Genomic DNA, 13,122 nt, shown 5'->3' with positions numbered 1-13,122 from the left:
AGATGAAGCTCACATAGTACATGAAGTCCTGAGAGGACAAGTTGGCCTGTGGTTTATGACAGTCCCCAGCTTGAAGCACACCACATAGCCTATGGTCCAGCTCAAGATAAGACCTCCTTGGAGACTGGCTTCACCTTCTAGGTGCAGGGGACTGAGTTCAGACCCGCGGGTGGGAGGCAGCATATAGCAGTCAGCCAGGGGCCCAATGGTATAAGAATTCTGTGTTCTTGGTATTGGGCATTTAGCTCCATGGTAGAGCGCTTGCCTAGCAAGTGCAAGGCTCTGGGTTTTGTCCTCGGCTCTGGAGGGCAGAGAAGTGGCTGTGTCCTTGTAAGGTCCCACTCCCAGTCCCCAGAGCATGTATTTGACACTGGATGACATCTGAATGTCCCTGGATACATGACATCCATGCTATAATGTGAGGCCCCAGAATAGAACCAAACTGAACCACCAGACCAAGCAGGTAAAGACTGCAAACCGTGTGGTTTGCCCTATTCTGGGGTTACCTCTGTCCCTGGGACAGAACTGTAAGGAAGAAGACCCCAGAAAGATAGAAAAGCTGATTCCTCATGAGCTAAAGGTGCAGCCAGCATCATTGTATAGGCTCAGCCTCTGAGGACATCTCCCGGCCCTAGCACAGCATCCACGCCCCCCTCGCCCCCCACATACATTCACCTTCTGTGTACCATGTGATAGAGGAAAGTGAGAGTAGCCTAGAGTGTGCTTTACAGGAAGAGCTTGGAGCTCAAATGCAGAGGTGGGGAGGAAGCACCCCCATCCTCCCATCATGCTTAAACTGAGGGTCATTTCCCAGGAATCCCCCAAGGTCAGGGGGATGACCTTGAACATAGCCATCCCCCTGACATGTGCTCCCACAATGGGATGGAGCAGCTCCCAGAAGCCACCTGTCTGAGCTGGCTCCCAACTGGGAACAAAGGTGCTGGGCAGAGGGCCATCCAATGTTCTCCACCAACTGGCCCCAGACTTGCCAATCACTCACCATGGGGCCAGGTCTTCCGGTAAGACCCATTGGACCAGCTGGTCCCCTCAGTGCCAACTGCAAAGGAAAGGGGAGGCGATCAGAAAAAGGCTATGGGTGGAGCTGTCCTGGTTTTCTGGCTCCTGATCTGTGACACGCTGCCAGGAGGAAAAGGGACCCAGGATAGGAAAGACTGGAGGCTCACAGGGGTCTCACCCACTTAATTCTGCACTCTCAGCATCTCCACAGGGAAGCAGGGCACAGAGGTAGAAGTCAGTACTTCCTGTTGTCCCATTGTGGGCAGGCTTCCCAATGACTTCCTCTCTCTAGCCCTGCTAGAGAGTCCCTGCTTGAGGACTCCCCTTGTACCAAATCTGAACTGTAGTCTCCCTCCCTGGGCTGGGCTGAGGTGTATATTTTCCCTGTGGATTTGGGCTGTTTCATTTCCTGAGAGGCACTTAGGTACTCTCCAGCAATGAAGGAGGTGTGTGTGATGTTCAGGAGAGCCTGTGGACCCTGGGCTCTTGCTCATACACTAACCCCCAACTTGGTGTGGCTCCTGCCAGCCGCCACACAGGCTCAACTTCTCTTCTTGAACTGCTCTGCTGCAGATTACAACCTCCACCACAATGCCATCTTAAGTTAGGAAGTTTGTTTTGCATCTTAAAACTATCTGGGGGCTAGAGGGATGGTAAACTGCTTGCCATGCAAACATGGGGTTCTGAGTTAGGATTCCCAGAACATGTGTAGAAGGCCAGATGTGCCAGCACCTGTCTCTATTCCCAGTTCTGAAAGGCAAAAACAGCTGGATTCCTGGAGCTCCTGGCCAGCCAACTTAGTGAGCTCCAGGTTCAGTGAGAGAACTTGTCTCAAAATATAGAGACATACACAGGAATATACCTGACATTCACCTCAGGCCTCCACACACGGACACACATGTGCAAATATACCCATACAGACAATAATAAAATATACAGTATTAAATGTTTTTAAATTTACAAAGAAAATATACAATATTAAAAATATTCCAAAAAAGGTCAGGGCTGGAGAGATGGCTCAGGGGTTAAGAGCATTTCTTCCAGAGGACCCAAGTTCAATTTCCATCACCCACATGGTGGCTTACAACCATCTGTAACTACAGTTCCAAAGGATCTGGTCTCTGCCCTCTCCTGGTCTCTGTGGGCACCAGGCACACACAAGCAGGCAAAACACTCACAGAAAATAAAAATACATCAATCTTAAAAAAAAAATCACACAAGCCCTCTCTCAGTGACTTTGATAAAATACACACAGATGAAGAGGCCAACCTGGCAGACACATGTCAACAAACCTAATCTCAGAGAGAGTCTCATCTGATTTGGATTTATCACTGGATAGCCTATTCCATGACAACTACACAATACTGAAACAGTCCTTCAGGTACCCCAGGGCACTCTGGCCACTTATGTCTCTTCTGCACTGCACAGAGTGGTGTCAATATTTCCCAGACAAGGGGTTCTATGTTGGCTTTATCCACACTTCACCAGAGGATCACCCACCTACCCACCCCACCGGGTAGTCACTGGCAATCAGCAATCTGAAGCCACATTCTCTAGTGATGTCATCTACTGATGTGCTCACTCAGGAAGGAGGGGACCCTGGACCCAGACCTAGTGATCCTGGGCTCAGTGCGATAGACCCTGGACCCAGTGCAAGAGCCTTGGGGGGTCCATGAAAGTTTCTGGGCCTACATAAGTGATCCTGGGTCCACAAGCTCTTCCTAGGTTGTGTCTTTGCCCTCACAACCCCAGCCCTGGGAGACTGAGTCAACCACCTGGCACCCCTACCTGGAGCCCTAAGAGTTCCTTTCCCCACAGCTAGGCCCAAGTGCAAGGCATAGCATGGAGATGAGTATCTGCATATAGCAGAAGAGGGGTTCACTGGGTCAGACAAGATGCACAGGTCCAGGGGTCTCTCACCCCTCGCTGTGGACAGGGCACCCCTGAAAACTCTCCTTAAGCTCCCTACATTCTCCAGCATTACATGGAGGACCCAACCCTCCCTATGCTCCTGCCCAGGCAAACTGTAAGACAATTATTCAGTCTCTACAGCGACCAGGGCCAGGCCCTGTCACACACATTACTCACCCTGGCTTGCTGGAGGATAGCCTGGGCCTGAGACTCCTGGGCAGAGACCATGGGGCCCTTAGAACCAGCATCGCCGCCTCCTCCAAACCGGAACTGTGAGAGCAAGGTGAAGGGTCACCAAGGATGGAACATGGCACCCACTCTGACCCAGCATGAAGTGGGTCTCGTGGGTCTTAAGTATGCAAAGACTCCCAATCCCAGAGCCTGTGTGCACACAGCCCTGGTCCACAGCCATAACAGCCCCTCCTGCTGGACACCTGAAACCTGGCCTGTGCCCACAAAGGACTTCGGGCCTTCATTGCTTTGCACCCTGAGGAACCACAGACCCTCACCACTGCAAAGAGTAGCCAGGGGTCAAAGAAACAGGGATAGGCCCAACCATAGTTCTGTGTTGTGTCTCCCTCAGTGTGACATGCAGTTGATATTCTTGTTCTGAGAACTTAGGATGAGAACAGGAGCAACAAATGTCATGTTCTTTAACATCTGCCTTGGGAGGTGAACCTGCCAACTTCCCAACCTCCTTCATACCAGCTGTCCCATACCAGCTGTACCTAAAGAACAGTGCTGAGGGCACAGTTCTGAGAGCACAGTGCTGGGAGCACAGTCCTGAGGGCACAGTGCTGGGAGCACAGAGCTGAGGGCACAATCCTGAGAGCACAGTGCTGGGAACAGAGTCCTGGGAGCAAAATACTGGGGGCACACTCCTGGGAACATAGTGCTGAGGGCACACTCCTTGGAGCACAGTCCTGAGGGCACACTCCTGGGAACATAGTCCTGAGGGCACACTCCTGGGAGCACAGTGCTGGGGCACACTCCTGGGAGGACAGTGCTGGGAGCACACTCCTGGGAGCACAGTGCTGAATATAGCCCTGAGGACACAGTGCCTAGGCACAGTGAAGGAGATGAGAGGTTAGTACAATAGTTAAGAACAAGATGGCTAGGGGGCTGCTCCAGCCCTGCCTATGCCTGGTTCTAACTTCTTCACTTTCCAAAGTTTATTAGGCCTGACCTATCCAGAAGCCTCTATCCAGAGGGCACTTCTGCAAGGGCCCCAAATGTTCTCCAGAAGACAAACAGGAGTTCAGGACATTACCCCTTCCTTCATGGTTTCCTGTAACTGCAGACACCCCAATGCCAGCAGCAGTGGCTGGGTACTGGCTACCAGGACATAGATGTCCAGAAAACTTCTGGGTTTCGAACCTGAGGCCAGGTTGGCCTTCAGCTACTCTCTGAGCTCCAAGTCCCATCCTTCACTTGTCATAGACACAGAGAATATGAGCCTGAGCTTCCTTGTTATTACTTAGGGTTAAATATCAGCTCCAGTGGAAGTCAGCATCTAGAAGGTTCTAGAATAAACCACCACAGCCACAGAAGAAGATACTTAACCACAGAAATAGCTTCCAGTGAAGCCCTTGCTTCTCTCCCACCCACGATCACTGGGTGATTCTTTAGGGAGCCAGGAGCCTGCCCGTTGTCACAGAGAGCCTTGCAGCAGGCTTCCCCAGGAATCCCACCCAGAGAGTGAGACCTTCCCTTCTCCTCCTGGTACCAATGACAGGCTGCGCTATGTGGACCTATAGCAGCTGCAAAGACCACCCACCCAAACTCTATTCCTGGGCCACCATGGCTCCTTGCACACCTACCCCTTCCAGGACCTACCCACTGCAACCCCTCAGCCCCAGTTAAAGGCACTCACCGGCAGCATGAGCATGGTTCCTGGGGGACCAGGCAAGCCATCAGCCCCAGGAAGACCTGGGCGACCAGGGGGACCCTACAGAGAGAGAAGAAAAGTGGTCAGAGAGACAAAAAGGGGGGGTCGATCAACAGAGAGAATGAGAGGTCAGAGAACAGGTTAGGTAAGCACAGGGCAGGACAAGACTCCATTACAGGAAATGTTCTAGAAACCCAGAAAAAGAAGTAACATGATGGGACTGTGGGGCTGGAGAGTCAGGGAGCTGAGTTAGGTGTGAGGAAATCAGAGAGGAAAGACAGGCGACTGTGTCTGGCTGGAGGCTGAAGACTGAGCATCAGTCTTGGAGAAACGTGGGGGCCAGCTCCCTTCATTCCAGACAGCTCCCGCTATCTCCACACAGAATGGGGCCTGAGAACTGCAGCCCCATGCTTTCCTGACTAGTCTTCCTTGCTCCAGTCTGCATGTGATCAGGGACTGGAGGACAGGATAAAGCACCTACTCATTTGGACAGAGTAAGGCGTGAACAGAAGGAACCCATGAGGGCACAAAGCTGTCTTCAGCAATTTTAAGTATGTTCAGGACATTTTTCAAGCCCTGGCTTACAGGCGCAGAGGCTGTGACAGAGATTAGGCTGCCTTACAAAGTGAACTCAGACCCCAAAACCAAACCCAGCTAGCAGAGACAACCACCCTTACAGCCCAGGACTGCCCCCAATCTTCTCTGTATCCATAGGCACCTAACTATACCATTTATCCAGAATTGCCTAAACCACCATGATATCCCCAGCCACTGCCTTGAAGAGGCCATAGCCAGCAGAACATGCTACATGACACCCTTCCATGAGAACACACCATCATCTGCCTTTCTACCTCCTGCTTAGACACCTTACTGTGCTGAGCCAAGAATCAGCTCCAGGGACAAATCAGCTCATTTGCAATTTGGTTGTCTGGTTATTAGGGACGATATTTATTTGATGAACAGGCAAAAAAGGAGAAAAGGGAGGGAGGGAGGAGGGAGGGAGGGAGGGAGGGAGGGAGGAAGGAAGGAAGGAAGGAAGGAAGGAAGGAAGGAAGGAAGGAAGGAAGGAAGGAAGGATGAAGTACTCCAATCCATTACCAAGTGTGGTAGGAGCTCATGGCTCAAAGCACGGCTCGCACCCCCCCACACACACCCAGAACAAACTTCCCAGCCAGTGGCTTGATTTCTAATAAAAGGGGCTAATGTATGCTCAGGGTCAGTAGCTGTTCCTGTGAGACACAGAAGCACCAGGGCCCTTCAAGCTTGTCACACATTATAATGTAGAGAAACTGCTGAGGGTTGACTGCTAGCTGCCTGTGGACCAAGGTTGGTTTTTACACTCCTGGCACAATCCAAGTGGCAGTCAACTCAATAAAGATCTGAGGGGGTGAAATTGCATGGCCCTGGGGAGAGAGGCAATTTGAGGAAGGAGTAGATGTTCTTAGTGTCATTTCTACATTAAAAAACAATGCAGAAAACAGAGCAGGAAGGAAGGAGGAAGAGACTAGACAAGGCAAAAGGAAAAAAGCACAGACGAGCCCACAGAACATATGGTCTTGGGACTGAACTGGCCTCTTACCCTTTCTCCAGGGTCACCCACTTGGCCAGTAGGACCTGTAGTTCCTGGCGGTCCTGGAAGACCCTGGAATTAAAAATAAAGTCAAGACAGGGTTTCAGATATGGCATCAGGGCAGACCTTCCCTTCCAGTTAAATGAGAGCTCCCTTCTGGTTAAGTGAGAGAGGGGCCAGGGAAGAATTAAGTCCAGGAATCTGCAAAAGGGGAAAGCATCTACCTTTCTACCCAGCAGTCCCCCCTCCCACAATACCTCCCACAGGTCAGAGGGTAATAAAACCAGACACTCACGGCAGGGCCTTCAGGGCCTGGGGGCCCCTCTATCAGCATGCCCTGCAGACAGGAAGAGAAGAGGGAGTATCTGAGATCACTGACCCAGCCCAGCCCAGCCGAGCTGGTGGACAACAGTCTAGATTAACAACCGTCTACGAGAGGTCACTCAGTCCTTACAGGGCTCATGGGCAGTGGCCTGTGGTGCAGAACACTCTCCTACCATCTTTGCATTTCACAGGCTCCCCTCAAACACAACTTTGACAAAAGCACCGCAATTTACCAGGATGAGAAAAAAGGCCCCAGAAGACTCCTGTCTTCTGCCATCTACCTAAAGAGTATCCAGCCACCCAAGGGGTAGAATGGACCCCAGGACCAGGCTCCCAGGTGGACTGAGAGTAGTCAGGACACACTCAGCCCCTCCTCCCTAGTGTCCTGCTGAAGTCACCTGATTCACAACTGCCTTCTTCCATCATTACTGAACCCAGGTTCCATCCTGTCACTATCCCTCACTGTGTCTAACCTCCAAAGGGGATAAGGCCTCCTAGTGCCTATTGGCCCTGTCTTGAAAGAAGGGCTTTTCTGCTCTGGGATCTGAATTTCTGGGTGCCCCTTAAGAAAACACCACCCAGATTTCTCTTGGTCTCCCTATCACCACCCACCTACCTAGAACATTCTGAGTCCCATGCACACTATAGAAGTATCTGTGCTGGGGGTTGGGATCTGCACACAAGGCCTGCAGGCTAGTACCCAGCCTCTAGGGCAGGCTTTGGGTGGGTAGCTGCAAGACCCTGTAATGATTCTTGCATGCTGTGCAGGATAGCCACATGTAAGACATGCATAGATATGTCTCCCTGTTGGTTCTCAAGACTACAGGAATAATGGAGAGACAGTCTGGAGTCCTTGGCCTTGAGCCAGGTCCCTTTCTAGTCTCCCAGACAAAGGAAATAGGGATGGCTATTCTGCTGAGATAATGGGTACCATCATACCTCCAATATGTCTTTGAAAGCACATGGCTCTCTTGTCAAACCTGGGCTTCGGCCTGACAAGTGAAAAGACCTATTCAAGTGGCGGTGTGAGGCCTGAAGGGCCAGTAACCATGGCTAAGGAGATGGGGGTGAGGCACAAATGACCAGGGGCTGCAAAGTCACACACACACACACACACACACACACACACACACACACACACACACACACACAGCACACACGCACGCACGCACACGCACACGCACACAGACACACACACACACACACACACACACACAAGCCTTATGCACCCTGCCTATGAGGTTTCCTGGTCTCTGGGAAGCTATACGCCATGTTTACACAGATGGGCTAGGAGAAATATTTGTGCGTGCGATGTACACAGAGAACTCATCCAAGCGGCTCATCTTCCCACTTCCCGTTTCCCCTGACAGGCATCTGGCAGGACTCAGAAGTGGAGAAGAGATTAAGGGAACCGCTGGCCCTGGCAGGGCCCAGGAGACAGCAGCTGTCTTTCCAGACACACACACTGTTGTTCTTCGGAGCGGGGGCAGCACTGCTGGATCTCACAGGAGGCCAGTATGGATCACCCCGGGGTCAAAAAAAAAAAAAAAAAGAGCATGTGGCTAGAGGAACGAGCCCCAGTCCCAAGGCTTTCTCAGGCAAGCTGGCCCTACCCTGCACCTCACCATCCCACCCATCTCCTACTGCACTGGGGCTCAAAACTACAGGAGAAGGTCTATGTAGCTGTCAGGGCTTATTCACTAGTGGCCTATAAGAAATAAATTCCGCTACCCTCAATAACCCCCAACACAGCCACACACTCACACACTGACCCATGCTCACACAAAGAAATGCTGTGGCACAGGGTAGAAGACTGAGCTCTTCACTGTGTATATATGCATCGGGTATGTCAAAGCATCATACTTGAGGGCTGGACACACGGCTCAGTCAATAAAGTGTGCAAGCATGAGAACCTGAGTCTGGATCTCCGGTACCCATATATAAGCTAGGCATGGTGCTGCGCACCTGTGCCTGGAGACAGGCAGATCCCTGGAGCTCACTATCCCTGCAGTCTAGACAATTGCTAAGCTCACCACCATCTTACCTACCTTCAGTAGGCCAAGGGCATGTTAAAAAATAAAAAAAAAATCTTAAAAAAGAATAAAGTGGAGAGCAATTGAGGAAAACAATTGGCATCTACCTCCGGCCTCTGCATGTATGTACACACACCCACAGGTATATACACTGCACATATCCGAACCAAAACGTACCTATACACACACGATGATGATGATGATGAAAAAACACTGTTTTGTTACCTTAAATACATACAGCTAAACAAAAACCAGAAATAAAAGATCTCAGATGTGGCCAAACTGAAGATAGTTATTTACTTTCCAGTGAGAAAAGATCTTGCTCTGTAGCCTAGGCTAGCCCAGAGCTCAGATCCTCCTGCCTCAACCTTCCAGGTGCTGATATCATAAGTATGTACTGTCACCCCCAAACCATCCTTAATGGAGTTCTACCCATCTGCTAAGCAGAACAAACTAGAAGCAACGACTGAACCTGGAGCCAGAGCTCACTTGGTAAAGTGATTGCCTGGCATGCACAAAGCCCTGGGTTTGGACTCCAGCACTCAGGACTCAGAAGAGGGAGAAAGGAGAATCAGGAACTGAAGGTCATCCTCAACTACTCAGCAAGTTCAAGGCCAGCCTGGGCTACTTGAGATGCCATTGCCAAAAGACAAAAAACAAGTCAATGAAAAACTAGGAAGGCAGGGTGGGTGGTAACATGGGGCCCACCAGGTGAGAGGCATCAACTCAGCACTTAGTGGTCCCTGAGCCCATTGTGGGCTGGCACCAAGGATATTACTCAGTCTGCCTCGTCTCCACAAAGTCAGATCTGTCCTTTTAAGGAGCCCCTTGTCTTGCTGACAAGTTAGAAGAGCTAAACCTGAGCGTGAAAGGCCAGTCATGTTCCTCCTGGATGCAGGGGACGAACTGACACCGTGCTCAGCAGTTGTAAACCCAGTCTGTGGGACAGGTGTGGGAGAGAGGGGATAGCAGTCGCCCCCACATGGGGCAGGGTATACACCACCAGTCCCCAAGGCCTCCATCTGTTTATGTATAGCTAAGACTCTGAGGACATCTGGCGACGCTCCAGGTTGACAATTCCAAATGTTTACACCATCTCTCTGTGGGGACTAGCCAAAGGCCTTGTGGACACTCTGAGGAAGCTGGGAAGAAGCAAGCATCAGGTGGGGGCAGGGGTCCTTTAGTAACTGCCTCCAGATGGTTTGTGCTGTTCCCAGAGAAGAGAAACTGGACAGTCTAGAATGGGTGTCCGCTGGACTGCCTCTCCATTCTCAGTGCTGCCTCTGGCCCACGCTCACCCTCACCCACTGCCTCCTTCAGAGCAGCCCTTTAATGGGGCTCTCTCCATGCTTTTCCTACTCTCAGAACTGGGGTGCCAACTCCACATACTATAAGCTTAAGTAAGCCTTATTCAAAAGTACCACCCTCTTCCAAAGCTGGAGACTGACCTTGAGGCCCACAGAGCCTGGGTACCTCCCTTCTCTGGGGTCTCACTGCCCTACTCAGGAAAGATGCCCCTTTCAGTGAAGTATCAGGGATTCCATCAGGGGCTTCGATGGGTGACCACATCCACCTGAAGCCAAGCCCAGCTGAGGTGGTACCCATAGCAGAGAGGCCATCTGTGCTGCAGCCTCCCTCTGTTTCAGAGTGGAACAGCTCAGACATGTGCCCAGGGGTAAGTCTGCCCCGGTCCCTTGAGATGCTCCTCTTCCGGACTAGCCTCCTATGAACGTGAACTTGGGTTTAGATTTCCCATGGGGTTAAGCAAGGGGCCCCTGAGTTGAACTACCCTCATGCTCTGCACCTTTTCCTTTTGTGTCCTGATCCTACAGCCTCAGATAAGGGTTATCGTCTTTGGATCCACAGAGAGGTATGGAAAGGGATCTGGGAAGAAGATACATGTTCTCAAGCTCACTGCCGGGGAAGCCAGGGTCATGAATAGCCGGCAGAGCCCTTGGAGCCAGCAAGAGGCTTTCTTCCAGGGCTCCTCTTGGCCATGAAAGAGGCCAAGCCAGGGAGCTTGCCCTGGTCCACTGGCCTACTAAGCACTGCCAAGCAAGGCTCTTCTTCCCCTGAATGAAGCATGGGGGGGGGGCTATGAAGCTGGTTCTCTCTCCTAGGGATCCCCAAGGTCATGTTATAAACTCAGCCCCAGGGAGTTGAGTCCTGGCAGAGGAACTGACAACTCTCCAGCTTTGCAATGGCCAGGATGCAGGACAAGGGCTTCTTCCCTTGGGTACTCACAGGATATGCTTGGATGGATGACCTCAGTGGCCAGCTCCTCTGGGCAAAGCCAATTCTGAGCCCACTCCCATGTCTACCAAGGCCAGTCCAGCCAATCACATGACTCCCTATTCTCTGAGGTCAAAGCCCTGACTTCAGCAGCTCTGAGACCCAAGTAGGCCACAGCACCCAGCAGGACAAGGATGCCTTACCAAAGCTAGGCTCCCGCAAAGCTCTCTGACCCAGGAGGGGGCACGGACTGCACACAACCACACATTCTCTACTACCTACCTAGGATTTCATTGCTTAATGACATGGGGCTTTAAAACGCAGGGGGAGTCCTACCTCAAAGCTGCTTACATTCCCTTGACAGGTCTCTCCTGTTTCAATGGTTGCAGCAGATGGACTCAAATGGAGGCACAAAGGGCACAGAGAAGTGAAGTCCTTAACTAGCTATCCCCCGCCCCACCTCGCTACTTACACTAGGAGTTCCCCACCCAGCCCTTGACCCAACCTCCTTCTCAAGGTCTGGGTCTGTTCTTCCAAAGAAATCTCCACAGAGGTGCCCTGACCCTCTCTCTGCCTTCTCTCCAAATACAGACACTTGTGATCTACACTTTGCCCAGCACCTTGACCAAGCTATAGAATATTCCCCCACCCCCCAGAGCCTCTCCCAAGTATCTGTGATACAGAGGATGTAGAGTACATGAGGGTGGCTTCTTGAGTGGCCTGGTGGACAGAGAGTGGGGATCCACAGTCTGGTCACACCCTACAAAACCATCATGAGCTTAGCAGAGGACACCACAGCTCAGAGACCATATACATATACACATACACATACACATACACATACACATACACATACACATACACATACATACATACATACATACATACATATATATATATATATATATATATATATATTATATGCGTCCTTACCGGCTCAATGATGGCTGGCTCTCCCTTTTGTCCTTTCTCACCTCGAGGTCCTCCAATCTGGGCAGGATGGTGGTGGAATGTGAGATTCCAGAGAGGAAGAATGGGGGAGAGAAAGGGAACAAAAAGTCCATGTGACACGAAACTTGTGCACACCCAGGGTGCTTCCTGCAGCTAGGCACCTCCTCTCGTGCCCAGCTGAAGAGGACTACCCACCCCCTCCCCTAGCCTTGCCTCTACCAACACAGTCAGGTAATGAGGCACAAACAGCCATGATGGCAGTCAGAGGGGCCACTTTAAAGAATGACACTCAGCCAGGCATGGTGGCACACGCCTTTAGCCCCAGCACTTGTGAGGCAGAGGCAGCTGGATTTGAATGAGTATCAAGCCAGTCTGGTCTACATAGTGTATTTCAGGACAGCCAAGCTACACAGTGAGATCCTGTCTCAAATTAATTAATTAGTTAATTAAAAGAGAAGAATGAAGATGCATGACAGCCTCGGTAGCTCTTGCCACGCTCAGGTTTCTGGAAGCGCTGCCCCTTTCCCACCATCCAGATGCCCCTTAGCAAAGAGGAACTTGGGTCTCTTACCCCCTCATAGATGGTGTCCTGGTTAGCTGGCATGCCTGGCCCTATCTCCGATGGGGAGACGTTGGAGTCAGAGTCGGGGTCGAAGTATGGGTCATAGTAGTTTTCCTCTAGATTCTTGATGGTTTCCTCAGTGAACTCACCGCCCAGGTCATCCTTGTCTTCCCCTGGAGATGGAGCTGGCTGCAGATGAAGGGACAGTAGTGGCAGAGTCACTTGGGGAGGCTGACCAATCGACATGCAGACTTTGTCTGGCAGGCACTGAGTCCAGCAATTTCTGCTGGACATATGGCAACCAGTGGCCCCAAAACAGAACATTAAGAGCTGATGCCCATGGAGGATTCCATGAAGGAAGACCTGTTGTCCCCACAGCCTTTCTGCACACCTCCCAGCCACCCATGGGGATGGTTCCCCAAACTGTCCAAGCTAGGGCAGGGGAAAGCAGCAGTGTTCCTCAGAGCCACATTCCATCCCTGGGGAGGTCTGCACTCAGTTGGCGATTACAGCTTGCACACTGGAAACCAGGGCTCTTTTTAATAGTGAAGAACACAGTGCCCATGAGGATTACTCTGTGATGTTCATGGACGGTACTCCTGTAGCCCAAAGCTATAGTGTTATCCGAGCCACC

At 51.4% G+C, this 13,122-nt stretch overlaps 1 protein-coding gene across 5 annotated transcripts in view; it reads right to left on the bottom strand.

Moving 5' to 3' along the window:
• The window catches only part of LOC107977033 (collagen alpha-1(V) chain), a 151,239-nt gene that overhangs the window by 70,945 nt on the left and 67,172 nt on the right, over positions 1 to 13,122 (bottom strand). For all 5 annotated transcript variants that reach the window (XR_003486716.2, XM_027423035.2, XM_027423036.2 and 2 more), the window contains exons 8-14: positions 12,498 to 12,677; positions 11,909 to 11,965; positions 6,682 to 6,723; positions 6,396 to 6,458; positions 4,802 to 4,876; positions 3,106 to 3,198; positions 1,001 to 1,057 (exon numbers count right to left, since the gene is read on the bottom strand). Coding sequence is in view for 4 of the 5 variants with exons in the window: in XM_027423035.2 (XP_027278836.1) it covers positions 1,001 to 1,057; positions 3,106 to 3,198; positions 4,802 to 4,876; positions 6,396 to 6,458; positions 6,682 to 6,723; positions 11,909 to 11,965; positions 12,498 to 12,677 (567 nt within the window). In the remaining variant the exon portion in view is untranslated. The remainder of the gene's footprint in view (positions 1 to 1,000; positions 1,058 to 3,105; positions 3,199 to 4,801; positions 4,877 to 6,395; positions 6,459 to 6,681; positions 6,724 to 11,908; positions 11,966 to 12,497; positions 12,678 to 13,122) is intronic.

This window comes from Cricetulus griseus, chromosome 6 (assembly GCF_003668045.3).
Source record: "Cricetulus griseus strain 17A/GY chromosome 6, alternate assembly CriGri-PICRH-1.0, whole genome shotgun sequence".
Classification (NCBI taxonomy): domain Eukaryota; kingdom Metazoa; phylum Chordata; class Mammalia; order Rodentia; family Cricetidae; genus Cricetulus; species Cricetulus griseus.
Note: the sequence above shows the minus strand (reverse complement) of the source record. Positions and strands in the feature narration are given on the sequence as shown.